This window comes from Colletotrichum scovillei, assembly GCF_011075155.1.
Source record: "Colletotrichum scovillei strain TJNH1 chromosome Unknown Contig00011, whole genome shotgun sequence".
In the NCBI taxonomy this organism is placed as follows: Eukaryota; Fungi; Ascomycota; class Sordariomycetes; order Glomerellales; family Glomerellaceae; genus Colletotrichum; species Colletotrichum scovillei.
In genome coordinates this window covers 1,884,483-1,912,351 of record NW_023336269.1, presented here as the reverse complement: position 1 = coordinate 1,912,351, position 27,869 = coordinate 1,884,483, and the positions used below count along the sequence as shown (strand labels likewise).

The following is a 27,869-nucleotide window of genomic DNA, read 5'->3' as shown; positions in this document are numbered from 1 at the left end:
TGTCGATATTAGCTGGCCTGCGCAGTAGGCAAAGGTATTCACATTACTTGGTATATAGACGAGATCTCGTCCATGCACTTGCTTTTTTTCTAATAGCGCATCTCCGATTTGTGACCTGTGCTACTTGATCTTGAAACGCTCTTTGGACAGCTTGGAGTGATTTGGTTGAGAGCCTCACGCATGACGCCTAAAGAGATGTATCAATCTTGCTTTGATTCTAACCGATCTTATATAACAAACAGTAGTGTCTCTGCGTATGCCCAAGTTGTAGAGGATGGCTACGATTTCCATACTGAGCTTTTCCTTTGATAATCTCAATCTAGATAAACCCCTTACACCTCCCTTTGGAAATACTGCAAGTTAATTCGAGTGGATCTATTCTGGAAAGATACCCAAATCTAGTCTTTCTGTTCGAGACGTGCGGATGTATCACAAGACGGCGTCGTTCTCACGTTCAGTGCCCTTCCTCAACAACGATCCGAGTGAATGAGCTCCTCTCAGGCTGATTCCCTCACCGGCTTCATAGATGCCTCAGCCTACTGCCGCATGTGTTACAGGCTATTTAAAGTGACTTGCGTTTCCCACGTTCAGTCCTTCTTTCTTCACGACGACCTGGAGGCAGCTCACCGCAAGGGGCTACGTCAGCCGTGGCAGGTCATACAATCACAGTACGAGTCTGAACTGCAATATAAACAGGACACGCCTACTGTCTGAAGTCCTTTAGCCATTTGTAAGTATTGGAGATTACGTTCTTTGCTCACGCAGCACCTTGCTCGGTCGTATTCGTGATAAGATAGGTAGGCAGACTAGGCGGAAGCTGAAAGATTTCCTCGTTCGAAAAAGACTACTGCTTAGGGTGTGGCTTGCATGCAGACAAGCTACTAAAGACTCTACGCACTCTTGCCTTAATATTAAAGAACCTATTTTATAATAGCGTCTACTTTACTTCGATGCTCAGCTTTATGTAGGAATTTGCCACACTCCACTAGCTCTATACATATATATCAATAAATCATTCAGAGTAGCTAAGTAAAAGGAGAGAGGATAGGATTACCATCATAAAGAAAAACTAAGGAATCGGTAAGAACACATAGTTTTAGTGGAGTTCTTTTTCTTATGTCTATGAGCATTCATCTTATCCTCTGACGCACGTATCTTAGGGCGAATACGAGACGTTGTAAGAGTACTTAGTATCATAGGACAATTTGTAACGAGGGGATCTCGTTCTTTAGATGACCCTAGGTGCTTAGGGGGCGTGCCAGGAGTGTCACTTAACATACGGCGCCAGCTTGGGAATCCCGACTACAATTTTGAGTCAGGTGTGAGAAGAGATATGAATCAATAACGGCCTTGGTGACCTTTGCATCATTGAGTGTAGTATTCGTAATACATATGCACTTATTGCGTGGCATGGAGTTTTAATCATAAAGCCGTGTAGAGCTAACCGGGAACCGCCCGAGCAACTAGCAAAGACAAAGACAGAAGACAAGTAGCAAACACAATTGAGATCTAGAGGAGCTTCTAAGAAGCTAAAATTCAAAGATGCACTATACTGTTCAGACGTAGTGCATGGGCACAGGGCGTCATAGGCGTCCTTGTAGCCCGTCTTGACCCAGGTACACTTTTGAATTTCTTAATGGCTGAACTTTACGTTCAGGCACTTAATCTCTTGTGACTATTCCCTCCTTACGAAGATGTGAACATGAATGATGAGGATAGTATTAGAAGAACTTACAAGATGAATAGAAATAGAAAAGAGACATTGTGCTCTAGCTTAAAGGACAAAATACGTCAAACGAGGCAGTGGGAGATTTCTTGGGGGGATATGGAAGGGCAATCAAGCCTGCCCTACTTTACCTTCTTCTGTTTCTTTTTTACCTTGGTGCTTAAAGGACGTAGTATCACTAGGTATGTCATGAATGCCCACTTCAATTAGAGGTCCAGCCTGAATATCATACCTTCTCCTTTGTTCCTGTACAAATGGCACAGTAACCCCCCTTCTGTCCGTGCTGAGATGTAGGAAGAAGAATTATCTTTACTCCAGAAAGTAGATGATTCTCAAAGGAAGAAGGTTACAGTGTCTCATTTCTTGCAAAGGAACTCAGCCTGGGGAAAACATCATAGATACCGGGGGCTCTCACACATCCGCACTGGCTCCTTCGAGCTGGGCCGGGGACAGGTAAGAAGATTGATAATCAGCCAGGATTGAGTGAAGAAATGTTCAAGGAGATGCCTGCCGACAAAAAGCCACAAGTACGTCTCTATCATCATATGCCCATTCAGGCCAAGGATCACAGCCACAGCGACGTCAATCAAACTACAAGAGTCGACAAAATAGAATCAATGCGTTGCTACTAGGTTCCTAAAGCAAACTATGCTGCGGGAGGGGCGTATAGCGAATGAATAACACGAGGACGAGCGAGATGAAGAAAGATCCCAGTCTATCTTCCCATCCTCTCCTTGAACGCGCAATAGATGCATCAGACCGATCCGTCGTAACCGTGGACTCCCAGTCGGCGTCTTCGTCGTAGAGGTGAGTAGTCTCTCTTCAGCGAGCCGATCGTCGTCCGTCTTCGCAGCGTCGGCTGCCGTGGGGGCTCCCAGCACATCTCCTAAGAAGGGCTGTTCCATCCCACCCAGCTCCGGGGCATCACCCGCCAGATTTTAACCTCACCACTACGCAGGTCGTCCAGCTTGAAGCTTTCAACCTTGTTCTTCTTGCTTTCGCGGCCCTGTTCCCAAGCGCGAACCTTCTTTTTCGTGCCATCCCATTCCGATACAACCGCCACGTGGTCAGGCTTGCCGACCTCCATCGAATACTTGGCATGCATGGGGCCGTGCTTGCCCTGGAACCGAGCGTTCCGGATGGAAATGATATCTCCAGGTCGGATCTGGTCGTTTTGTTGTGTTGAGGCATTGGCCATGTTGGAGTAGACAAGCGCGCCATAAGCTCTGGTTCCAATTGGCGCCAGAGCATCATTGAAAGGCTTCAAGAGTTCGTGGATAAGACCTTGCGGCGTTCCGTCGCCAACAATCGTTTCCTTCTTGGAGACGACCGCTTCAGAGATTGGTCGTCCAAATCGTTCGTACGATTGCTCGAGCTCATCCTGGCGCAAGGCTCTTGGAGGCGGATCATGTCGTTGATCCAGCTGAACATCGGCAGCGTTGTTCTGATCGTACTCAACGGTGATGATCGTCTGCGAGTAATCTTGGAATAGCACATAAATGGTGCGTGTGACAATCGAGCCTGATGTTGAGTCGTCCGTCTCATAATACAAGTCCTTTCTACCCTGGAAAACGGGAGGTACCGTCTTATCCTGACGCCACCAACCACTTTGCTTGGCCAAATCGACGTTGTTAGCGATGAAGCCTGATTCTGTGGACATGGACGGTCGGTGCGCATCCATAGAACGTCGCTGAGACATGGAGGCTCGTGACACATCCAGTGACTGGCGAGACCGGCCAGCGGGAGGGGCGGGAGGCGGGGCTCTCGTGTGAGAAGGCGATGGCAATGGCGGAGCATCATCCTGGAAGTATCCCTCCTCTTCAATCTTCGGGGTTCGCTGAGAGTACGGTAGCTTTTGGGTGGAGTAGTTATAGGGGTCGTACTCGTCATCGTCCCTTGCTGGCGGAGGGGGAGGAGGAGCTGTTCGCGGTACATCCACAGAGCGACGCTTATCAGCCGTCGGCACCGGTGGCGGAGCAGCTCTAGGCGGCGGGCCAGTTGGGATAGGTGGCGGCATGGTTGGTGGTAGGGCTGGGGATGTGGGTGATCTGACTGGCGTGTTGTCGTCGAGACTCGAATCCCTGGCGTGAGATTTGAGTGCGTCTTTGTGGGGAACAGACGACGCAATGTCAGTATCGTAATCTCCCTCATACTCTGTAGCCTCGTCCTCATCGTCACCCTGTTGAGGAGGTCTGATCGGTGGTGATATGGGTGATGCGACGTGCATATCCTGCGTCGACTGACGGCTCAGACTACCGCCTGGAGGTGGTGGGGGAGGCGGTCGCGATTGTGCTGTAGGGATAGGAGGAGCAGCTCCAGGGATAGGAGGCGGAATTCTGCTCATCCGCTTGCCCGAGGAGCTGGTGGGAGATGTTGGTGAGAATTCGGAGCCGGGAATGGGAGGTGGCGAGCGTGCGGCGGTCGCAACGGGCGGCAGTGGCGGGGGTGCTCGCGCTTCTTCGGCCTTGGGAGTGTCTAGGACACCTCCTGATAGCTCATCGTCGGACACCGAGCCATCACTGGGAGATTTGAGCCCGGAAGCAGGGGGTCGAGCTGGAGCACTATGAGCCATTGTCTTGAAATGGACTGACACATGGTCAACAACTTACATTCGCTGGGAACGGGCGGCGCCGCGGGCCGGGATCCTGGAACAGGAGGAGCTCCTGCAGGCTCACGGGCAGGGACTTTCGCAAATTAGCAAAGGTAACTAAGATAACAACCGTCTTTGACTCACGACTGGGAGGTGGGCTCGTGATTGACTCGTCTCTGTCGTCGTCGACTTCAATATTTCGTGGAGGCGGAGGTGGTGCTCTAGGGGATGTTGGCGGCTCAGGCTCAGTAGCCTCTTCTTGACGTTTGGGTGCGCTCAGTCCTGGCAATGCCATCATGCCCGGTACGGCGACACGGCTTGTAGGCGATGTCTCCTCTTCGTGCTCCTCCGTCGGCGATGCCTCCACTGGCTTCTCGATTGTCTTCTTCTTCTTGGGAATAGCTGGAGCAGCCATTGGAATTCCAAACATGCCGTGCATTCCCATGCCGCCGCTCATTTTCGCCATCCTGGCTCTGAGCTCCTCCTTCCTGCGAACCTCAGGGTCGATATCGTCCTCCTCTTCTTCCTCATCCCCGCCCTGCTCATCAGCTGCATCCTCCTCTTGTCTTGCTTCGATAGGAGAAGCGACTTGGGGCCGCGGGACAGGCCGTGGAGCCGCATCACTATCGTCGCGTTCGGTGAGATCCTCAGGACCTTCGGTGGTGTCGCCAGCCCCAGACATGTCCGCTTCATTGCCGTCATGGTAGCTCTCGGCAGCAGGGCCCTTGGAGGGCTTGCGCCGGGGCGCGGGCGGCACACGAGCTGAATCGATCGAGCTCCGGCCGGCCACCTCCTCCGCATCGCCCTCGGGTGCAGGGGCAGGAGCAGCGCCGGCATCCTCAGAAGCCTCCTGGCTGTCGGTGCGCTTCTTAGGTGGAGGTCGTGCAGCCTTCTTCTTGGCAGCAGCCTCGGCGTTACGCTGTGCTTGTTCCTGTTGTTGTCTCTGAAGAAGAGCAATGCGCTCCTTCAAGGTGGTCGGCTTTGGCGCATCCTCGCCCTCTTCACCAGAGGGACCAGGAACCATGCCGGCCTTCTCAGCGTTCTCCTGGGCCTCTGCCTCTCTTTCCAGAATTTCCGGATCCTCGTCTCTTCGGTAGACCTTTGCCACCGGTGCCTGGGTAGGCGGGGGGACATATGCATTGCGGCTAGGAGGAGGAGCCACAAACGGTTTCTTGATGTGATAGGAACCTTGGGCCAGCCCGCTCGGCTTAAAGGGCGTAATAGGAGCGGCCGAGGCTTTGTTGAATGCAGCAATGCGATCCTTGAAGGCATTGCTGGACGGCTTAGGCGGCGGGCCGGGCTTGGATGAAGCAGGCGCTGCCTTGGCGATGGGAGGCGACGTAGCTGCGGGGGACTCAGTTCTGGGAGCCGGAGCAACCGGTGTCGGTTCGGGGATTGGCTCAGGTGCCTTTACAGGCTCGGACTCGGGAGCTGCGGGTGCTTCGGGCGAGGCAGGCACGGCAGCGGCCGGGGGCGGCGCAGGTTTCTCGACCTCGGCGTGAGCTTCTTGGGTGGGTTGAGGCTCGGATTGAGGAACTGGGGCGGGCGCCTCCGAGATGGGGGACGTGACCTCGGCCTCTTTCTTGGTTCGGGTTCTCGTTGGGCGAGGCGGGGCCTGGGGTTCGAATTTCTCGACGAAATTGCGAGGAAAGATTCCTTCGTGCTTGGCGCCAGAGTCGTCGACATACTCGCCAGTGTACCAGTCAGCATCCTCCTCGTCGGTCACGGTGATGATGACGCCGGCGGGGAACTGGAGGTCATCCTCGTGGGGCGAGGAGTATTCGAACAGGGCCTTGACCCTGAAAGGGGCGGTCGACATGGCCGGCAGTGGTCGGGATAGTCCGTCGTCTTCGTCGATATCGTCGTTGTCGTCGGTTTGGCTTGTTGTCGGTGTGTTTGTGGGATGCCAACACCTGGACGATCGAAAGAGGAGTTGGGTGCCGCAGGTCAGAGCGAGCGACGCTGGAGCTCTAGGGTGTGGGGCAACGGAATCGGAACGTCGTCAGCAGCTTGGACCTTGCGTGGGCTGTTGGTTGCAGCAGTAGTAGCAGTAAGGTACGCAGTGATAGTAGCTACGACCAGAAGCGAAAAGACAAGAAAGGCCAGATTCGGGGCGGAAGCAACATCAACAACGAACTGCGATGTGCGAAGTAAGAGCCCGTAAGGGTGGAAAAACAATCGACAAAGGTGGATGATGACGGTGTGTGTGTGTGGTTGAGCGGGTTGCGTTGCGACTGCGCTGGCGATTTCTCAAACTCAGCGAGGGGGCACTTGGGGAGGAAGGGGGGGTGGGCAGTCGGAGAAGGAGGCTGTGAGGAAGGGACGGACGGGGGTGGAGGGATCTACAAGTTGGCGTGTCGACGTCAGCGCATGAACTTGTAACTCTCTTAGTTCAATGTGTCGGGGCAATTGGGGGCCCTGCCTGGGAAGTCTACGCTATGCAAACACAAGAGTCATGTATGCAGCCTCAGACACCCCGTTGACAAATGCATTCTCTTTTCCTGTCCAGGTGTCTCTTTGTCCATCTTAACCTTGGTGTGTCGTACCTAAGGTGAGCTAAGTTTTGGGGGTTGTATGTGGTGCATATTGGGTACTCTGGAGCCGCAATGCGCTATGCGGGTGAGATGGGCTCTTCGGGTAGGATGCGTCTGCCTAGACACACTGCAACCCTGGATTTCAGTACACGTTGTGGATAGGTATCATGTTTGGTATTCATTTCCTCCTCTACGTGGATGGCCACTGTGTTCTGATCTGTTTCGTCGCTGTTGAATTGGACTGTCCTTTGCTTCACCAATTCATATTCAGTGTCAAATAGGAGGCGATGCGATGGGGTGCTAAGGGCAGGGGTTCACCATAACGGTCATCCAAAGAACGGGCAGAGAAGTCTATCGCATGTCATTTGTCGCCTGCGTCTGCATTCTGCGCTTCGGCCGGACTTCTCATAGAATTCTATAAGAGCTGGGAGTCCATCACCGTTAGCTGCAACACTTCACAATGCTACACCCCGGGCTATGCCCTTGTGGAGGTCGGAATACCTGAGCAATATCGATACTCAACAGCAGCGAACGGGAACAACGGCAGGGCCAATATAGATCAGGCGCATGTGGCTCGGCCAGCTGGTGCTTCACGCAGCTTGTGGTTGGCTAGAGAGGGTTCCGTAGAGAAGCAGATCAATGTAAAGGAACAGCTAGGTTAGGCACCTAACCTTCATGGCAACTGCAGTGTGAGGTCAAGTTGAGGTAAGCCAGCAAAGCCAGTCCCAGGCATTGGACGGTCCCACGACATGGTGTAATGGAACAATAGTAGTGCATTACGAGATGACCTGAAGGAGCTTGAGCAGGTCACTCGATCGTGGCGCAGGGCAAGCCCGGTGTTAACACGAGGTCAAACAGCCAAACCAAGTCCAGTTCCAGGTCAGCGTTGGAGGTGTGAGAGCGGACGGAAGATGCGCTACGTTTCTTCAGCCGCTTCAGCCAATCGAAATCCCTCCCAGAAGTCAAGTCGAGGGGTCAAGAGGGCCGCGGACATGGGGGAGCAGATGGAAATGGAGGGGGAACTTGGAAGCGGAGGGACGGAGTTACGGCCGCTCAAGCCACCCGAGCACCCCGAGCCACACTCTCGCCAGCAAAGCGCCTGGTCAACCCGTCACACCAATGTGCCTGAGTGTAAAAGTCTTGGCGGCTGTTGACTGTTACCCCCCTCCATCGTGGCGGCAGCCGGGTGGTGCCAGGAGGTACGTCCTCCGGCGCTGGTGCTTTGCTTCAGCTTAGGTAGGTTGTTGCGTGCTTCCATGCCTAACACCAAATTCTCGATTGGGAGTGCTCTTGCTGCAAAGTGTGGGGTGTGTATTCCCGACAGCAACACTTGCGGAATCGAACATTCTCCAATTGCTTAACAATTTTCACTTGTGTACGCCTTCAATCTGCACTCACCACCACACATCGTATCTTAATTCCAGCCTGTCTCACACGCGTAGCCACGACAACATTTTCCCTCCGCGCACCGTATAGTCCTTTTTCAAAGGCTCTTTCACCTTCCATCGCCGAGCTCGAAGCTCCTACAGGGGAGACATAAGACGACGCGCCGCACACCAGCTAGACGAACCCCTCCCACAACCACCTCACGTACACAACAACATCCACCATGGCTACCGATGCCCGGCCACTGAAGGGCATCCTCAAAAAGGCAGCAGCCGGAGCCACCGCCTCCGGCAGCGGCGCCGCCAACGCCGTCCTCAATCCCCGAAAACAAGACCCCCGCGAAATCGCCCTCCAGCACGCCCGCATCATCCAGCAGCGCAAGGACCTCGAGCTCCAGATCCTCGAGAGCCTGGCCGAGCTCTCCGAGTACCCCACCGAGCGCGGCAGCAGAACCTTCTCCGCCGCCAACCCTTCCCCGCGCGACGTCGCCGACTTCAAGGCCGGCATCCGCCTCTTCCAGCCCTCCGACTACGACGACCTCATCGAGGAGCGCAACGTCAACGGCTTGTGCGGGTACACGCTCTGCGCGCAGCCGAAGCCGATGGCATCAAAGGGTGGCGAGTGGAGGCTCGTCAACTTTGGCAAGGCAGACTTTGATATCGTCAATCGCAAGGAGTCGGAGAAGTGGTGCTCCAAGGACTGCCAGCGCAGGGCCATGTATATCAAGGTGCAGCTGAACGAGTCGGCTGCGTGGGAACGGGCGGGATTGCCGGATATTGAGATTGAGCTGTATGGGGAGGAGAAGGCGAGGCAGGAGGATCCCGCATCACAGGCTTCGCGCGACCTCGCAAGCTTGAAACTGGAGGAGGGCCGGAGGGCGGCCGACGAGTCTGCCACATTGGCCTTGGAGAGAGGAGAGACGCGGGAGACGGGACAGCCTGGTAATACTTTCACTCTTGCCATCAGGGAGAGGGAGGTCAAGCCACCAACAGAGCATGGTGTGTTTGAAGATCCAGACGACTCCCATTTATTTGTTGAGGGACACAGACCGGGAGCTGGCAAGGCGCAGGCCATTGCTGAGGCTTCCCAATTCGAGGCACAACGTGACCAAGAAATGTCATGATGTAGTTCTACGGGCGGAAGGATACCAGAAATAATTGGAGCGTGGAGGAGCTCATTTGAGCGTCGCAGTGATCGGTTGCACTATATAGATAGATTTGATACCCAAAGGCATACCGATTCGACAATCAAGTCACTTTATGCAAAGCAGGCCTAGTTACATAAACTAGCTGCATTTCAACGGGAGGCTCAGTTAAGCTACAAGGTCAGAGGGACAGCATCACGGTACGCAAGAGAGGGATAGAAGATTGGCAGTCAAGCGTCATCTCCGGAATTACCCTAGAGAATCGGCGACACCTTGTGTGGGAAAACAGAACTTTTCTTTGTGGAAGTTCCTAGTGTGAACTCACTACCGTCCGTAAGACGCCTGTAGCAATGTGTATCATCATATGCCGTTTGCCGTAAAAGTCCGTTAAAAACCACCCAATTTTCCTTATCCACAATCGACCACGACTGAAATTTAGTCGCGGCGAGGGGGGCGGCCACCGAAGCGGCCTCCGCGCTCCTGGACCTGGGTCTGGCCGACGGGAGTGACGTTGACAGGGATAGCGTCGAACTGCAGGGCAGGATAGTCAGTATTGGAGGATTTCGTATCGGATTCAAGTAGAGGTGAAGACGTACGCCGAGGTGCTTGAGAAGGTCCTTGGTCTCGACGTCGACCTCGAGCTGGCCGCTCTCGGTGTTCTGGGTGAAGTCGAGGGCGGAGACCTCGGGGACGAACTGATCCTTGCGCTCACGCTCCTCCTCCTGAAGCTTGAAGGAGATACCGCGGACGGGACCACGCTGGATACGCTTCATCAAGTGGGTGGTGTAGCCAGCAATCTGTAATTTCACTCTAGTCAGCAATTTTGCCCTCTCGACCTTTCCGTATTTTCCAACACCGAGATTTGGAGAAGCGGTTCCGCGGAGCCGTTCGTTCGTCCAACTCGTGTGTTGCGTCTGGGTGGATGTCTTTTGCTGACCTTGTTGCGGAGGCGCTTGGAGGCGATGATGGCGATCTCATCGCAGATGCGCTTGTTGGTCTCGAAGTCCAGGGTGAGTCTGGGGTAGTACCGCTCAATGATGACCTTGGCGGACTTCTTGACGGTCTTGGTGCGAACGCGACCCATTTTGGCGGTACTGACTCAACGGAGGGGGGATATTTGGCTGGGTGGAGGGAGTTGGTCGGTTAGTGAGGCTGGTCGGTCGAGATGTTCACGATAAGTTTCGCCGGGCAGATGCAATTTTGATATCTTTACACGAAATTTAGGGCCGTGGTGTGGGGCGCGGGAAGTTCTGTGCACAGGCCATGGGGGCATGCGTATGTAAGCACACGTGATCCTGTGAATGGCTGGGACGGGACTGGAACCGGGACCCCACTCGGATCTGGATCGGGCTCATTCTTTGGTGCGGAGCCGATATAATACGACGCTCTAGTCTTCACTGCTGGGCCCTTCCAAGGATGCACGATGCGTCGAATTGGAAGGGCTGCGCTCCCATTCTCAGAAGAGCATGATTTGGTAGTTGAAGACATTTTCTGGCCTCCATTCCCGCCGACGGGCCAAGTACAAAAAGGTGCTGCACCAAGCTGAAGTACCTCACCTTGGCTAAGGTAGGTTAGTAGTATGGTCGTTCCTTAGCGATCATAGACAGTCAAGAAAGTGTCGAAATTTGCGTTGTATTCTTCTTATTTTACAATACCATACATAATACACTCGGCACAAATGCGAATGCCACACAAAGATGGTTTCTTCATAGTGTGACATAACCCCATGCTCTACTGTCCGAGGCTCATTCGCGCCTAGTCTTTTGACTAGAACCGCTTCCAACGACATCTTGACCACACTCAAGAGTCGAGACCGTAGCTCTTGGAGCTACCCACCGCGCTGGTTCCGGGTCTTTGGTTGTTGGTGTGCACATTTCGGATGAATCTGCGGGCGGGGGCGGGTGCTTCTACCTCAGTCTTGTCGTTGTAGATCTTCGCCTTTCCAACCAATTCCTTCAGAATGAGCTGGGCCTCTTCATTGGCCTCACCAACGGTGATTTGGACACAACCGTCCGAGTCAATGCGAGCCGACGTAGGCGAAACGTAGGCCTTGGCGCCTCCCTTGATATCGGGGTCGAAAGTGACAACACCAGCCACCTTGTTGTTGCGCCCAACGAAAGCCCTGTGGTTGAAAGCCGTGTCGCCCTGGGGAACATCCGTGATGAAACCACCGACACCCAGCTTGGCGCTGTTGGCTCCTGATCTCGGGGCAACGATGCGAGCCAGTACGGGGGTATGTTGCGCCTGGGGGCCGTATACTGGGTGGTTCTCGGCAAAGTTGGATGTACGGAGGTAGGAGATACCACCAGAGGGGTGAGAAGCAGGCGGGCCATGCTCAGCGTACAAGCTAGGGCGCTTGGTCTTCTCCGTCGACTTGCTGAAGTCGGTCAACGAGCTGGGCGGGTTCAGGGGAGCAAGGTCCAAGAATTCGCCGACAAGTGAGTACAAGGTGATGCGGTCGTTGCGCAACTTGCGAATGTACTCTGTGAGTTGGTCTTCCGTTATGTCGCCAGCACGAAGAGCTGCGGGAGCATTCTCTCCAGCCTCCAGGGATTTCTGACGCTGCTTGCTCGTTTCATCGGATGCGATACGCTTTCGCAGGAAGTTGCGGAATGATGCTCGCTTGTTGCGAACGGCCTTGCGCAGGTATGCGTTGAATTCGCCCTCGGTGAGGCCAGCCAACCAGGGGCCCTGGAACTTCCACCTCTTCTCCTCGTTTTCGCCGTTACGCTTGACAGTAGTGAAGTCGCCATCTTCTTCGAATACAGATTTCGCTCCGATGTGAATACCACCGAGACGCGACCGGTTGGTGCCAGGTAGTGTGACGGGCAGGTTGAGCTCGTGGAACTTCTGAAGAGACAAGGTGTGGTCTGCGGCGGAGGTATAATCGGTGACGTTTTCGAAGCAGTCAATGTCCTTGATACGGACAACGGGGGTCGATGACTTGGTCGTGGATCGAAGAGGCAGGGAGCGCTTGAAGCCCCAGTCACCAAGGGCCCTCGAGGATTCGGTAGTGGTGATGGATTGGTGCGTGGGATAAGGCGCGGTCGCCGTCGGAGATGCGTATCGAGCGATGGCAGCTGCTTGACCTCCGGGTTGAGGGAGCGGCTTGGGCACAGAGAACATCCGAGATGATCTCAGCAGCGCCCCTCCGGGCGACATTCGGGCAGACATGGCGGCTGTCGAAGCTCTCTACTGAGCTTGGTCGTCGTCAGTCGTATGTATCGCGGAATGGGTGACGAGTGTGCACCGTTGCGTGAGAAATTTCAATTGGAGTGCGGAAGAAGCCGGCGTACCTGATTGGGTGAGAGCTACCCCTGTCGTTTCTCCTGCTTCTCTCCACTGTCACCCGAAATGTCCATGTCTGGTGCACAGTCTAAACCAATTAAGGGATCAGAGACACTGGGCCTTCATTCTCAGAGGCTTCAAGTGGTAGAGACGGCGTGGGAACTTTGCGAAGTTGAAATATTCCATCAATTTGCAAATTTTGAAATAGATAAAGGCATTCAAACAGCAATTTTTCTGGTCTTAGCGAGGCACATAGACGCTATCTCGGGTATCTTAAGTGAGCTTAAGGTCAGGTACATAGGACGGGGTTTGAAAGCGAGAGGGACATTCGGCAGGAGTGACACTCAACGGCCCCACCAACGCCGATGGGAAAGCGCATCGTCTAGCGGTTCGAATTTGGAGAATTGCATTTTGCCAACCCGCACTCAGCCCTTTTCCCCCTTCCTCCCACATCGCAACCAGCAGCCTGTGGACTGCGCGCTCGCTCATGTGGATAGCGAAAAGGATGGCGTCAACCAATGTCGGGTCTTCGCCCGCTCTCACCTTCGAGCTCGTCGCTCGCTGTTCAGTAAGCATTCCCCGCCTCAGTACTTTGACTCACAATCTTCATGTGATTCCTAGTTCGCATGTTAACGGTTTAGGCTAGACAACGAGAGCCCGCGCATCCATCCTGACGCTTCCTCACGGCCAGGTCCAGCTTCCGATATTCATGCCTGTCGCGACACAAGCTTCGCTCAAAGGCCTGACTCCCGAGCAGCTTGAAGAGACGGGCTGCCGCCTGTGCCTGAACAACACTTATCATCTCGGCCTAAAGCCCGGCCAAGACGTACTGGACAAGATCGGCGGCGCGCACAAGCTCCAAGGATGGAAACACAATCTTTTGACGGATAGTGGAGGGTACATATACCTTTTTGACTGGATTGCGAAGGTCTTCACCAGTTACTGACTAAGTCTATAGCTTCCAAATGGTCAGTCTCCTCAAGCTGGCGAAAATCACTGAGGAGGGTGTGCGCTTCCTCAGCCCCCACGACGGTTCGCCCATGCTTTTGACTCCAGAGCACTCCATGTCTCTGCAGAATTCTATTGGAAGCGATATCATGATGCAGCTTGACGACGTGCTCGTCACGACATCCCCCGACGCAGCCCGTATGCGCGAGGCCATGGAGCGAAGTGTAAGATGGTTAGATCGGTGCATCGCAGCGCACAAGAATCCCAAGACCCAGAACCTCTTCTGTATCATCCAGGGCGGTCTCGACCTTGAAATGCGACGGGAGTGCACACGGGAGATGTTGGCGCGCGATACCCCAGGCATTGCTATTGGTGGTCTAAGTGGTGGCGAGGCTAAGACGGATTACTGCCGTGTTGTCGAGACGTGTACCGAGCTGCTGCCGGATCTCAAGCCTCGATATGTCATGGGTATCGGATACCCCGAGGATTTGGTTGTGAGCGTCGCCCTGGGAGCGGATATGTTCGACTGTGTCTGGCCGACGCGGACGGCCCGGTTCGGCAACGCAATCACGAAGCACGGCGTACTGAACATTCGCAACTGGCGATATGAGAACGACTACGGCCCTATTGAGGAAGGATGCGGCTGTATCTGTTGCCGGAAGGGCGAGGGTGGTCTAGGTGTGACTAGGGCCTTCATCAACCACAATGCGGGCAAGGAAACGGTCGCTGCTCATCTGCTGAGCATACACAACGTCTGGTATCAGCTGAACCTCATGAAGGATATACGGCAAGCTGTTATTGAAGACAGGTACCCTGCCCTTATTAGGCAGTTCTTCGGCGATCTTTACGACTATGACAAGTCAAAGTATCCAGAGTGGGCTGTTGAGTCTCTGAAGAGAGTAGGAGTCGATTTAATAAACGAGTAAACTCACGGCTGTCGTCAAGACTATTTCACGTTGAAGATGATTGAGACACTGGTGAAATTGTTTATTGATCACTGATACCGACTAACCCTCCGAGATCAGTGTCTGCTCATGCTATTGAGCTGTGAGTCTTCTCTTGGTTAGGCCCCTCACATTGAGAGTCAATAAGGCAAAACGGCGTGTCCGAAACCATGCTGTTGAAAACGCCCATTGCTGATAATGGTTTTTTTGGCGTTGACTATAAGTTCAACCTGCAGCTACTTTGCCAAATGTCCGGTCGAGCTTACTGGCTGGACTTCCCCGCTGCCCAGAGCTTCTCATACGGCATTGACTCCATTCAAGATCCTCCTTAAGAGTGTCATCTTGTAGAGCAGACTGGCACCCTTCCGCTTGAGTAAACCTCTTTCGCTTACGTCAAGGCTTCCGTGCGTTGGCCAATAGTGGCATCTCTCCTCCGCAGGCGAGGTATATTCCGGGACGAATGCCCAGAAGACGCTACAGCGCCTTGACCAACGGTAACATCTTGTCTTAACAAACTGGGTGGTTCGAAGCTTCCTTGGCCAACAGTGGCATCTTGTCTTCGCAGAAGAGGCGGGCCCTCGCCTTCGTGTCGCCGAAGACCCTCGCATCGAACCACCGTCACTACCACGGTGTGAGTAGATGTCCTAGGTGGCAGTTGCCCGCGGGTATACGAGACAATGGCGTCAAAGACGCAGCCCATGAGCACCTTGACGCGACCAGCCTCTACGCAGGTCTCGACCTGCCGCTCACTGAGAGCCAGCGTATCCTAGTGCGAAGGTAAATCAGCATCACTCCACTGATTACAAGTAAAAAGGGGTTGAAAATCAAGAATGTGGTGAAGTACGTACATGTACGGGCTGGTGGGCCAGCCTGTCAAGGTCCTCGAAACTAAGGATGAGGCGCCGGAATCTCCCTACAATCTCGGGAGTCTCCTCGAGACTGAAGGTATGCGTGCTATCGTTGGGTTCAGAATTCATCTCCAGGGGGGCAGGTCGAAGTACGCGGGTGATTTGCGTCATCGCTTCATCAAAGCCCGTCCTTGTGCCGTCTTGCCCCCGAAGGATGTTCTCATAAATATCCCCGAGCATGCAGTCTAGCACAGCCATGGTATAGGGCCGTGAAATCTGCTCTACATCTTCCATAGTGGAGGTCAAGACCCTAAGTTCCTCTGGCGTCCTGGGACCGTCGCTTTTCTTGAACTCTTGTACCCGTGCCGCCAGCAACTTGGAGCGGTCTGCGAGCTGAAGCACATGGTCGAGTGGGAGGATTTCCCCGACCGGTATGTCCTGTATTGATTGAGACATTCTGTGTGTTGTATGTTCTTTTATTGTATTTCGGGTCCAAAGTCTCTCACGTCTTGGGAAGGTTTCTTCTCTTGGTAGTCGTCTTTGTCTCTATATGGAGGGGCTATCGTATTGAAGGAAGGAAATCTGATACCAATATATAGTGTTTTTCGTAAGTCATTCGCATGGCGGGCTCATTCAGTCATGCGGTTTCCCTCTATTATAGAAACCTCATTCACCCAACGGAGATACCCTTCGCAGGTGGCCTTAAACCCTAATATGCCATAGGAGTGAATCACTCAGCGTCCAGAATTTGTAGCAGCTGCATTGAAAAGAGTGGGAAACAAGCATGTGTGGCCTGGCCGAGCCGTCTCTCTTCTCCTCTTCCCGTGGCCATCAACTGCTGCTGCCACAACATTTTGCGGCTCGGTGGCTGAAGCAGGTAGCATGGTACGTGGCGGTCAACGCGGAAGAAGCCAAAGAGGTTGCAGAAATAGCAACGTCAAGGGCTGTTAGCAGGTGACTGAACATACAATCAGGTACGAAGCAACGTCTCTGAGTCGTTCATCTGATGAAGGGGCAAGCGAGGCAGAATCTACAGAGTGGATTCAAGTGAGCAAACATTAGCACAATATTTGGGTCTGCATAGAGGGGATATGCCAGTAATACTGATAATCAAACCAAACAGATGTCTTAGCGTCCCTTGCCCTGTCATCTCGGTTCCGAGCAACTGGGTCCTCATATGTGGCTCCGACAATGTACTCCGTAGAAGTGGGCAATCTAACTGTTGATGGACCCCAGTCCGACGGTGTCAAGGTTCCCGGGTTTCACAGTTCTCAAGACTCAACGACCTGTCAATAAGGTACATTATCTGTTCCCACTGTAGTGCCTTCTCACAAATGACCTTTGTGTCCAAGGGGCGCAGAACGGCTCTCTAAGTTGGTGGGTGCCTGTTATCGCTAATCAAGGTTACGGGACCTAAGTAGGTAATTTGGGTGTGGTCATGGAATGAGGTGCGCTACCTCCGTGTTCTGGATGCCTCACCTGGCAGGAAGGAGGCGGTACTGACGTTCCTGCTCTTTCCTTCTCATCGCAAGAGACAGGTGGCCTGAGGTTTACCTTCCACAACTGCCATGAGAAGCCTTGATATACCCCCTCAAACCCATTCCTGTCACCAGCCAGCAGGCGCCCGTCTAGGTCGACGGGTCAGGTCAAACTGGCTGGGTGGTGGAGTGGTTAATGGTCAACAATCAAATCGCCAACCAGCCTACTCGACGACAGGCTAAGCGCATACGAGTACCAAGTTCGACTCCCAGCATGAGCACCCAAAATTTCCCAGCATGAGCACCAAGAGATGTAGCCCCAGTTCAGCACCGGGGTGAACTCTTTTGTCAGTCTGGATGACTTTTTTGGTGCTTATATAACCAGTCCTAGGCTTGAAATGACTGATAACACCTTTCCTGTGGGTGGCTTATTTTTCGGCCCCTTCTAATGCCATGTTCTGGTCAAAACCCATACCACCTACCTCTCTGTAGTGATGACATGACCGATTTCCGGGTATTCTTCTCAGCAAATATTCGTGTATTTGATTATAACGATAGGTACTCAGAAAATCACTGGGTATGTCTAGTTGTGTTGATTCCCCATGAAAGCCCATTGAAGAATATTAAGCTCTTGGAGAAAAAGGCGTTGGTTAGATGTAAGTGGACGACGTTTGACTGCGGACGTTGCATTGCACGAGGGAGTGACGATCGTGCCCCCACATGGTATCGTCCGAACCCCACTTGAATCGGTAGCGCCTGCGCTTCTCTCAGCCCAAGCGGGATCAGGCGAAATGCCCCGCGCATCCCCTATTTGTTGATCCCCACGTGATCGCAATTATGCACCTTATGACGCGTGTTGTGTACACAGATCAGACGCGACGGACAAGTGACAACTGTGACGATGTGCTGGCGGGCGGTCAACTAATACGTAAAGTCCCCTACCCACCACCTCCCCTGCAGCCAGCTGCAAGTTGTCAGAAGCAGCTACGGATACACACCGCACTTACCCAAAACTTCACTTTCGAGACATTTTCTTTCACTACCGGTTTCTCACTTTATTGTTTCCCCCAACCTTTTCTCCATCCGAGACACCAAGCAGGATTTCATGAGTCTTGCGCCTCTGCCATGGCCTCTCCATTCGAAAGAGCGCCATCGCGGCGCCCATCACTGCTGAATACGTCTTCTCATGATGGGGACAAGGAGCTGGCGCATTCGCTCAAGCAGCTCTCCCTTTCAACATCATCCGCCAGCAACTCACCCCGGGCTTCGAGCGCTCTGTCTCCCATGAGACCGGCCGTAAATCGAACATCTCCGGCACCAAGTCCACGAGCCCCGTCTCGAAGTCCCTCCTTTGCGAGAGAGCTCTCCCGCTCCCGATCTTCGACGCCGACGCTGCAGCGATCTTCAACGCCAACACTTCAGCGCAAGACCTCCACCAGTTCCTTGCACTCTGTGAGTGGCTCTTCGAGCCGAACTCCTAGCCGAGCGCCTTCGAGGCGAACTAGCATGGTGCATGCCTCTTCTCCTGTCGCCAAATCCCCTTTGCGCCCGAGCCCCCCTGAGTATATCAAGCCTGCGCTCACAGCGAATACGGTTGCCCGCGATTACTTCAAGACCGAATTGGAGGTTCACCACTCGCCAACTTCGACTCGAGCAACCGAAACCCTCGTCATTCTCCACGATGCCTGCTACGGCCACCGTTTCTCTCGACCCAAGACGTCCAAGGGCGCTCTCAGCACCATCGTTGAGCGGCCTGAGAGAATCAAGGCCGGCGTGTTGGGAGTTGCCATGGCCTACGTGCGGCTCGGTGAACGGCACTGCGATGGCGCATATGCGCTCCATCCAAGTCTGGATCCGTCTACCATCCCGACGATTCCGTTTCGCATCTACAAGACCGAACGGAGACTGCCCCTGACATCGGCAGCTGTCACCAACGTCCACGGCACCAAGTGGATGGAGGAGCTCAAGATGATGTGCGAAGGAGCAGAGATAAAGTTGGCGACTGGTGGGAAGGAGCTTCAGAGGCCAGAATTAAACAGAGGTTCAGACGGACCGCCTGCGAAATTCCACGAGGGTGACCTCTATCTTTGCTCCGAATCGCTCGAGGCTTTTGAGGGCGCTCTGGGTGCCGTTTGCGAGGCCGTAGACCGAGTTTTCACATCAGGTCCTCGACGAGCCTTTGTCGCTGTACGCCCACCGGGACATCATTGCTCAGCTTCTTTCCCGTCAGGGTTTTGCTGGGTTAATAACGTCCATGTCGGTATCATGCATGGCATTCTCAACCATGGCCTTACCCATGCGGCTATCATCGATTTCGATCTTCACCACGGAGATGGCTCTCAAGCCATCACTTGGGCGCATAACTCACGGGGAGTAAATGCGGCCAAGAACACGGCAGCGTGGAAAAAGGCATCCATCGGCTACTTTAGTCTTCACGACATCAACTCGTACCCCTGTGAGTGGGGTGATGAGGAGAAGGTCAAGAACGCCAGTCTGTGTATTGACAATGCCCACGGCCAAAACATCTACAACGTCCACCTGGAATCATATGGTTCAGAGAAGGAGTTCTGGGAGCTATACGAGACCAGGTACTCAGTAATCCTGGAGAAGACGCGCAAGTATCTGAAAAACCAAGCGGCTCGCCTTCGCGCTTTGAATCTGCCTCCCAAAGCGGCAATCTTCTTCTCGGCCGGATTCGATGCTAGTGAGTGGGAGACCAAGGGTATGCAACGTCATAATGTGAACGTTCCTACCGAGTTTTACGCTCGTATTGCTCAAGATGTTGTGAAGCTTGCCGCAGAGGAAGGACTGGGAGTTGACGGGCGCGTAATCAGCGTGCTCGAGGGCGGCTACAGCGACAGAGCTCTTTACTCTGGTATTTTCAGCCATCTGAGCGGACTCTCAGGAAATCAGACCCCGGAAGAGCCCACTCGGGGTCGCTCTTCGCTCGGCGACGAAATGGCAGGGCAGGCCGCTGCAGCCATCAATGGCGAGCCATCTCTACATCCTTACAAACCGTCATGGTGGTCGAGCTCCGAACTCGACGAGCTAGAAGTTGCGATGGGCAACAGACCAGCCAGTCCCAAGATGATACGGCACTCAACTCCGCCGACATACTCAACTCCCACACAGGCGTCGATTGGTAAGTCCATAGATCCGGCAAGGATGAGACGAATGGCGTCCGGCTTGTCGAATGGGATGCCATATTCGCGACCAGCAACACCACCTCCCCCTGATGTGCCATGGACCATAGCAGCCCATGAGCTGAGCAGGCTACTCATTCCGTCGGATCGCCAAGTCGATAGCTGCAAACCTGAAGACCTAAATGCGGAGGCTACAAGGGCTCGGAGAGACCGGCAGTCGATTCTGAACCCTGATCTTGTGCCGCCGGCGCCTGCTCCCGCGCCCGCTCCGAAGCCAGCAAGCAGGCCTACCTCGCGAATGTCTCTGAGAGAGCGGAAGCCAGCGAAGCCTGGCTTATACGTTGATGCAGACGAAGATGATGACAGACAGTCCAAGAATCGGCGAAGAACGGTCGCGGGCCCTGCTGCGCTATCATCTGAGAAGGTTTGTCACTCCTCGTAGTATCACAAATAGACTCAAACTGACGATAACACTAGGCAACGGCCCGAGGCATACCCTCTGACACAAATGGAGCAGCTAAGCGACCTGGTCGACGCCTTAGTGGTGTGTCTACTATGGCTTCGAATGCTCCTAACACAGAGTTCGAGAGCAACGGAGTTTCAGCTCAGCGTCCCGACACTTCTATGAGTGTGCGACCAGACACTGCGATGAGTGTCAGAACTCAGAGCGCTACGTCTTTGAATGTTAAGAAGACAAGAGCTCCAACAGTCAAGAAGGAAGCCCCAAAAACCACCAGGATTGTGAAGAAGCCTGCCGTAACGGCGAAACCCTCTCCTCCTCAGCAGGCTGGACCATCTCAGCCGCCTCAAAGAAAGCCGAGCCCAGCTGCTGCATCGGAGGACGATATGGACAAGTTGACTGCCGGTATGAAGAAGGTCAAGATCAACTTAATCACGAAAACACAGAAAGAAGAGCGTGCAAAGGCAGCACAAGCAGCTCAAGCCGCTCAAGCCAAAGCTGCCACACCCCCCACAGCCGAGGAAGCAAAGACGGATTTCCCCTTTGAAGAAGCACAGACGGCTTACTCGCCGGTGGCACCTCCGATCGTCACACCTCCGCAAGACGAGGCTTTCGCTACACCGCCAACGCAGCCTCCGGTTTTTGAAGACCCGTCACCGCCTGCCGTCCCAGAAGGCCGGCCTGAAGTCTCAACTCCAGTGACGGAGCAAATGCCTCTCGTCGCCACCCCTGATCCTCGTTCAGTAGAGCTCCCCGCCAGCTCACCCGCCGCGATGTCGCCAACCGTAGCAACACCCTCATCGGATGTTTTCATCAACTACCAACCAGAGGGCCCTCCACCTGTGTCCGTAACGCCGTCAGAACCCCTGAAGTGGATGCCGCCCAACACCAACACGCCTGTCAAAGCCTCGCCGTCTAAGCCATCGCCAGCCAAGCTGTCTTCAGCCAAACCGTCGCCCATGAAGAAGTCTCCGGTAAAGATGATGCGTGCCGATCTTCCAGTCTTCACCTCCACGTCTGCGATCCCCTTTGCGCCGTCGGGAATGAGCGCCCCGTCTGAGGTCGAGCAAGAGCCGGCAGTTAAGGCCGATCCGGAGGAGCCGGAGGAGCCGGCAAAGTCGGTTTGGGATATCCCGGAAACTCCGCAGAGGCAATAGTGCGCTGTGCCACAGACCGAGAAGTTGGGAGTGGAAGCACTGACACAGATTTGGGCCGTCACAGTCTTTGAAAAGTCATTTGTTTATTTTGTCTCCTCTGCCCAACGCTTTTCTCCAAGTATAGAACTTTGTTTTCTGCGGATCTGGCTTTTTGAGCCGTATACTTGGAGTTCGCCGTCTTGATACCCTCTTGTCCGAGTTATTCCCTTTCTTCTTGATCCTCTGGTTCCTCTATAAATACTATAGCACTCTTTTCTTGTACTAATCACGTACTTCGATACTGCCGTTGAAGCCATTGGAGACGTTGTCAACCTAGAGCCATGATTGGCCGAAATGCCTATAAACGTGACATGGAACCGAGATCCCATGTAACCTCGTGGGCGTCCGCGGACGCGGCCAAAAGCCTTGGCACACGAGACTCGATATACACAGTAGCGGGATTATGCGCGTCAACGTGGATGGATCAGCGTCAGCGATTTGCTGCGGCTACCCGTCGGGCCCCGAAATTTTTCTTTGGTGGGGAACCCATTACAGCGCATGTTTTACGCATCCCAGACTAAGTCGGCCGATTGACCGGGTTCTTATCTTGAAGTAATCGGAGATACTCGAGTCCTGTTACACATACTCGGCTGGTATAGCATCTCATCTTCAGACATTTTTGTAGATTCTGTATCTCACCGCTCATTCAATTTGTGAAGCGTGGCCCAGCTTAGTTGGAATTTTCTCTTACTGTCTCTCAAACTACGTCACCAGCCAGCGCTTTGCGAACTTGGCCAGCGTCGGGAACCTGACTCATCTCGAGTTCGTCTCATCTCATCTCACCTCACTTTCTTTCACTTAGACCAGCCCAATACACACACGCACAACTCACCGATTCACCATGGCGTTCACGATGCACTCTCACTCGGGGCAATTCTGCCCCGGCCACGCAAAGGACCAGCTCGAGGCCATCATCCAGCATGCCATCAGCATCGGGTACAAGACCATGGGTCTGACGGAACACATGCCCCGTCTAGAGATCGGGGACCTCTACCCTGAAGAGGTAAGAACACACTTCAGTCTCATCACGCATACCCCGAACATAGCTCTCATGAGAAACTGAGTTCCTGACAAATCGTTCACCAGCTCGAAGAAGGAGACCCCCAAACAGCCCTCTCCATCCTCGCCCCCCGCCACGAAGCCTACCTCGCCGAGGCCCAGCGCCTGCGCGAAAAGTACGCCCCGCAGATCGACCTCCTCATCGGCTTCGAGGGGGAGTGGTACCGCCCGGCCTACGGGCCGTTCATCAAGTCCCTCGCGTCCCACCCGGCGGTGGACTACTTCATCGGGTCGCTGCACCACGTCAACGCCATCCCCATCGACTACAGCCGGGACATGTACGTCGAGGCCATGAAGTCGGCCGGCCCCGACGAGGAGAGCATGTACGCGCGGTACTACGACCAGCAGCACGAGATGCTGACGGCGCTGGAGCCGCGCGTGGTGGGCCACTTTGACCTCGTGAGGCTCATGAGCGAGGACCCGGGGAGGGACGTGAGGCAGTGGAAGGGGGTGTGGGAGAAGATTGTGAGGAATCTGGAGGTCGTCAAGGGGTATGGGGGCTTGTTGGAGTGCAATAGCAGTGCGTTGAGGAAGGGTCTTGATGAGCCTTATCCGTGTCGGCCTATTGCAGAGGTGAGTTACCCATCCCCCATATTTTTCTCTCCAAAGATCGAAAGAAATCTCGGGATCTAGTCATTGACTTTTGCGACTAACTCCGCATAACAGGCATGGTTGGCGATGGGCGGACGCTTCACATTTTCAGACGACAGCCACGGCATCGCACAGGTCGCGACGAATTACAAGCGCAACGTCAACTACCTCGAGAGCCTGGGCGTGAAGGAGGTCTTCACGTTTGAGCGGGGGCCGGTGGAGGGGGTCAATGGGGATGCCAAGGCCGTGTTGCGGGAAAAGGGCGTTGCGTTGGCGGCGTTTCGGGAGAACTTCAACTAGAGGAGGTGAGACGCGATAGAGGTGTAGACAAAGAAGAAGTAAGAGAAAAGAAAAGAGCTGGTGTAGAGAATAGATGTAGAGGTGTGAGATAGATGAACGTTTGGCAAAAGGCCACGCATGTTCGGTTTCATTCTATTACTCATGGTGTAATTGTTTTAGCACCAATTGTCTCCCTGCGATCGATGTTCAAAGGCATTGAGCCATTGCTCATCAACATCCTTCCGGTGTATTAAATGCAAGAAGATATAAAACGTGCCAACTGGGGCGCCGGCGATAATTCATGATGCGAAAACTGAGTTCTGGAGACTAAAGCACAACCGAATTTCAGCTCACAACATACCAGTCACCATCCTTCTCAAGTTGATGAAGTCTTGAGATAACATTATCCTGTAGAGCGTTCTGGTCAATGCCTCCATCACAAACCCTAATTTCTCCCACAAAACCCCCAAAAACCGAGTTCCTGTGCAACATCACCAAAACACCACCACAACCAAAACAAATCTCACGATAGCTTCACAGAAAGCGCAAAAAGAGTGACCCCCACCCGATTTGAACGGATAACCTTTCGATCTGGAGTCGAACGCGCTACCGTTGCGCCAGAGGGCCATGTTGTGTCGTTCCGGATCTCGAACTGGAGAGGCGGTGTTGACGATGCAGCCGGGAAACAGGTCTATGGATCGAAGCGAGGTGGAGTGGTGCCCGCAGACTTGGAAAACGGAGTCTCTTGCAAATGAAAGTGGGTCTTATGAATTACTTTCCAAAGGCCAAGTGTGCCGCTTTCATGCAAGACAAGAAATGCAGAAACACACAGTCGGGTAAGACGCTGTGGAACGATTGGCGAGTCAAGACTTTCTGCATGATTCGAGTATTTAAGTCCACTTGAGCAGACCTCGAGGCTTCGGTCTATAATTGCATAGGGGAATCCTCGACGTTTGGCCCAAATTAAGGTACAATAATTGAGACTCAACAGGAGGAGACAGGCTCTGCGCTTTCGGGACCTGACTTAGGTTGTCATCCGAAGCTACCAAGCTAGGTCAGGCAAATCACCAGTAGGCCTATCAAGAGCCTCTTGATCCAATTCAGGCGGATCAGACCTGGCTTTCAGCCAGAGAGCTTATCGACTTACACCGAAAGTAGCGAGATTTCATCTGGCTGTTGTTGATGCAGCCAACCAGTCTCAGCCATTGCCGCTTTCGGTGCAAGTGTCTATCACTTACTTTTCCAGCACCTTTCCTTGTCCTGCCTGGAAGCTTGCCAGAAGAGAAAACTACAAGACCTTGAAGCCAGACTGCAGAGCACCTCTTAGAGAGGAGTGGTCGGCCTTGGTATGCTCTTCACATCAGCTGACGTCTCTTCGAGCGCGTCTTGTCAAATTTTGCAAAATCTGTCGGCTCATCCTTTACATCGAAAAGACATGTAGGAATTCGCAGGTACGCAACAAGATTTAGAATCCCACCTTTCTACTAGCGTTCCCAGAGTCCCGGATCTCATCCGAGAAGAACTAAGACAGGGGCTTGCGGGAAGCGCGTTTGCGTTTTTGGACCGTGAATTGGCATGCATAGCTTGAGCCGAATGCGGCCGGCCTCAATGACCTCATTGGACTGGCGTGGTTGTAAGTCAGACCTAGGGAAATAGCCTTGTGCTTTAACAGGAACAAGCTTTAGCCCGTCAAGCCCGTCTGCATCTCTGGTCCCAGTAGGTGCTGTGCTAGTGAGCCACCTGTCGTGTAGTATAGGGACTTGAAGACGCCTTGTCGTCGTCCTCTTGTCCCGAAGCATCGACCCCGACTTCATCGACGAGGTTCGATCAGGCGGTCCCCGCAAATGGAACAACTTTGTCTCGTAGAAACACTTACTCGTCTCGCTTCTGAATCACTGGTGTTTGGTAGCTGGTAGATAAAGCAAGCTTTGCCTACCTTATCACGATAGAGCTCGAGCAGCTTTCGGCTCGTCATATCTGACCTGTGTCCTGATAGCTCAGGAAGCAAAGTACACCATGCCCGTGATAAATCGCCAATCTCTCGGCGGCGTCCTCCTCTTGGCCAGCTTAGCCGCTGCTCAGGGACAGGGAGACGTCGACCCCTTTGCGCCCGTCTACACAAGCTGTCCCTCCGGCTTGGCAGTGCGGTCAGCTTCAGAGGTAACTGGAGGGTTTGCCCCCCTTGAACTTCAAGCATAGCCGTTGACTTTTATCTGCAAGGGACTCTCGCGCTCGGAATCATCTTGGAGGGTAACCCGCGGCGAAAAGGTCATTCCCGCGCTCAGCTCTTACCTCACATTGGCGAATATTTCTGGATTCGATGTCCAGGGCTACATTCAGCGTCTCAATACCTCCAACTATCCCGTCGTTGGTCTCTCCGTCTCCGGAGGAGGCACTCAGTCGGGTGTTGGAGGTCTTGGGATATGGCAGGCTTTTGATGTCCGCAATCCGGCTGCCGTTGCTGCTCGCACGGGTGGTTTGACGCAGGTCCTGTCATACATCACTGGTCTAAGTGGCGGGGGTGCCTTGACCGTGAGCACATTGTAAGTTCAGCCGGCCTTTCTCTATCTTACTGCGTCTCTCCCTGTCCAATGAATGTAGAGTGCTCACATTTTTCGCAGAGCTGCCAACGATTTCATATCCATAAGTGCTCTAAGGAAACAAATCAACTTCACTGTCGACTACACCCTGGGCCCGAACGGCAACATCACCACCTATCTGACAGATATCTTTGAAAACGTTGGCGCAAAGGCAGAGACAGGACTTCCTGTCTCCGTCGCCGACGCCTTTGGCCAGTTCTGGGCAACCTATCTCCCAGAGAACCGTACTCATGGCAACTACTCTGACCTTGCCCAATCAGGAACCGTCTTCTCTTCAGGCGAAGCCCCAATGCCCATCATAGCTCTCTCTGAGGTCATCCCCGGACAGTCACCCACAATCGGTGGCATCACGTGGCCTGGAAGAAACAACACCAACGGATTCAATCTGACTTCCTACGAAGTGACGCCCTTTGAGTTCGGAAGCTGGCGAGGCGGTAGAATCCAGGCTTTCATGCCGACAATGTACCTGGGAACCTCCATGTCCAACGGCACGGCCCAGAACAGCAGTGAATGCGTTCAGGGGTTCGACAAGTTCACCTTCATCCAGGGGTCTACAGCCGACGCTTTTGACGCGTGGTTCATCGACGACTGGTACGACACTCCAATCTTTGCCAAGCGGGCGCTCGAAACAGGCCCGCCAAACACCTCGGTCATCGTGCCTCCCCCTCAGTTCGAAGACGACGGCCGTGTGATCCTCGTCAACCAGACGGCCGAGTCCTTCAACCAGACATTCAACGAGTCTCTGTGGGCCACCTACCCGAACCCCTTTGAGGACTACAACCCCGCAATGCAAGGGATCGACGAGCTCCTCCTCGTCGACGGCAGCCTCGGCGGGGAGACGAACCCCATCCGGCCCCTCATCATTCCCGAGCGCCAGGTCGACCTGGTCATCGTCTACGAGGCCTCCTCGGACGCGCAGTACAACTGGGTCAACGGCACCAACCTCGTCAACACGGCGCAGTCAGCGGCCCAGGGCAACATCCCCTTCCCGCGCATCCCCGACGTCGCGACGCTGGTGACGCAAAACCTGACCAAGCAGCCCACCTTCTTCGGCTGCGACGCCGCCACGTCGCCGCCTACGCCGCTGGTGCTCTACCTGCCCAACTCGCCGTGGTCCGGCTACAGCAACTTTTCCTTCTTCAAGTCCTCCTTCACGGACAACGAGTTCGACCTCACCGTCGACAACGCCTTTAACCTTGCGACCTACGGCAACGGTACGGTGGATGCAGCGTGGCCCGCCTGCCTCGCTTGCGCGACGATCCGTGGAAGTCTGATCAGGGCCGGTGTCGAACTGCCGGAGCAGTGTCAGGAGTGCTTCCGCCGCCATTGTTGGAACGGGCAGGTTGCCAATCGTACCATCACGGCGGACGATCTCGATCCCAAGCTGAGACTCAACTCGAGCCTGTCGTTTGCGGAGTGGAATCAGACGTATTGGAGCAGTCAGACGAGTACGGGTGGTGCTAGCGGCGGAGGAAGTGGCGGGAGCAGCGGCGCCGGGACCGGAGGCAATGGCGGCGGTGGTGCCTCATCCACACCCTCGGCTTCGGCCACGGCGAGCCCCTCTGGTGCATCGAGTTCGGCCGAACTTGCACGAGTGGCAGCTGCTGTGACCGTGGCTTCTCTTGTTGCTCTGATAGCATTGTTATAAGCTAGAT

The 27,869-nt window shown here is 54.1% G+C and overlaps 9 protein-coding genes across 9 annotated transcripts; 5 read left to right on the top strand and 4 right to left on the bottom strand.

The window, feature by feature from the left end:
• Positions 1-2,327: 2,327 nt before the first annotated feature.
• Positions 2,328-6,593, bottom strand: HER10_EVM0011436 (SH3 domain-containing protein). The gene is made up of 3 exons (XM_035480869.1): positions 4,461-6,593; positions 4,336-4,410; positions 2,328-4,279 (listed from the first exon to the last, which is right to left on the bottom strand). The coding sequence occupies exons 1-3, from the start codon at positions 6,133-6,135 to the stop codon at positions 2,613-2,615; spliced, it is 3,417 nt and encodes a 1,138-aa protein (XP_035327311.1). The 5' UTR covers positions 6,136-6,593; the 3' UTR covers positions 2,328-2,612.
• A 1,866-nt stretch (positions 6,594-8,459) lies between these two features.
• HER10_EVM0003173 (Rtr1/RPAP2 family protein) lies at positions 8,460-9,359 on the top strand (the record flags this gene model as incomplete). Its single annotated transcript, XM_035472858.1, has 2 exons — positions 8,460-8,792; positions 8,859-9,359. 2 exons carry the CDS (start codon positions 8,460-8,462, stop codon positions 9,357-9,359), a joined length of 834 nt encoding a protein of 277 aa, XP_035326676.1.
• Positions 9,360-9,815: 456 nt separating this feature from the next.
• On the bottom strand, positions 9,816-10,464 carry HER10_EVM0009312 (40S ribosomal protein S17; the record flags this gene model as incomplete). The annotated part of the gene is made up of 3 exons (XM_035478802.1): positions 9,816-9,911; positions 9,977-10,177; positions 10,318-10,464. The coding sequence occupies 3 exons, from the start codon at positions 10,462-10,464 to the stop codon at positions 9,816-9,818; spliced, it is 444 nt and encodes a 147-aa protein (XP_035327144.1).
• A 533-nt stretch (positions 10,465-10,997) lies between these two features.
• HER10_EVM0008288 (uncharacterized protein) lies at positions 10,998-12,631 on the bottom strand. Its single transcript, XM_035477815.1, has one exon. It carries the CDS (start codon positions 12,552-12,554, stop codon positions 11,181-11,183), a length of 1,374 nt encoding a protein of 457 aa, XP_035327047.1. The 5' UTR covers positions 12,555-12,631; the 3' UTR covers positions 10,998-11,180.
• A 461-nt stretch (positions 12,632-13,092) lies between these two features.
• HER10_EVM0004330 (queuine tRNA-ribosyltransferase) lies at positions 13,093-14,542 on the top strand (the record flags this gene model as incomplete). Its single annotated transcript, XM_035473979.1, has 3 exons — positions 13,093-13,236; positions 13,315-13,565; positions 13,627-14,542. The coding sequence occupies exons 1-3, from the start codon at positions 13,156-13,158 to the stop codon at positions 14,540-14,542; spliced, it is 1,248 nt and encodes a 415-aa protein (XP_035326772.1). The 5' UTR covers positions 13,093-13,155.
• A 406-nt stretch (positions 14,543-14,948) lies between these two features.
• HER10_EVM0007354 (uncharacterized protein) lies at positions 14,949-15,702 on the bottom strand (the record flags this gene model as incomplete). Its single annotated transcript, XM_035476913.1, has 2 exons — positions 14,949-15,326; positions 15,409-15,702. 2 exons carry the CDS (start codon positions 15,700-15,702, stop codon positions 14,949-14,951), a joined length of 672 nt encoding a protein of 223 aa, XP_035326984.1.
• Positions 15,703-18,011: 2,309 nt separating this feature from the next.
• HER10_EVM0002477 (histone deacetylase) lies at positions 18,012-21,646 on the top strand (the record flags this gene model as incomplete). The annotated part of the gene is made up of 2 exons (XM_035472186.1): positions 18,012-20,453; positions 20,507-21,646. The coding sequence occupies 2 exons, from the start codon at positions 18,012-18,014 to the stop codon at positions 21,644-21,646; spliced, it is 3,582 nt and encodes a 1,193-aa protein (XP_035326621.1).
• An 880-nt stretch (positions 21,647-22,526) lies between these two features.
• Positions 22,527-24,668, top strand: HER10_EVM0006212 (histidinol phosphate phosphatase HisJ family protein; the record flags this gene model as incomplete). The annotated part of the gene is made up of 3 exons (XM_035475804.1): positions 22,527-22,688; positions 22,772-23,227; positions 24,597-24,668. The coding sequence occupies 3 exons, from the start codon at positions 22,527-22,529 to the stop codon at positions 24,666-24,668; spliced, it is 690 nt and encodes a 229-aa protein (XP_035326897.1).
• A 962-nt stretch (positions 24,669-25,630) lies between these two features.
• On the top strand, positions 25,631-27,862 carry HER10_EVM0011304 (lysophosphoplipase A; the record flags this gene model as incomplete). Its single annotated transcript, XM_035480739.1, has 4 exons — positions 25,631-25,774; positions 25,835-26,157; positions 26,236-27,028; positions 27,086-27,862. 4 exons carry the CDS (start codon positions 25,631-25,633, stop codon positions 27,860-27,862), a joined length of 2,037 nt encoding a protein of 678 aa, XP_035327296.1.
• Between the last annotated feature and the right edge of the window lie 7 nt (positions 27,863-27,869).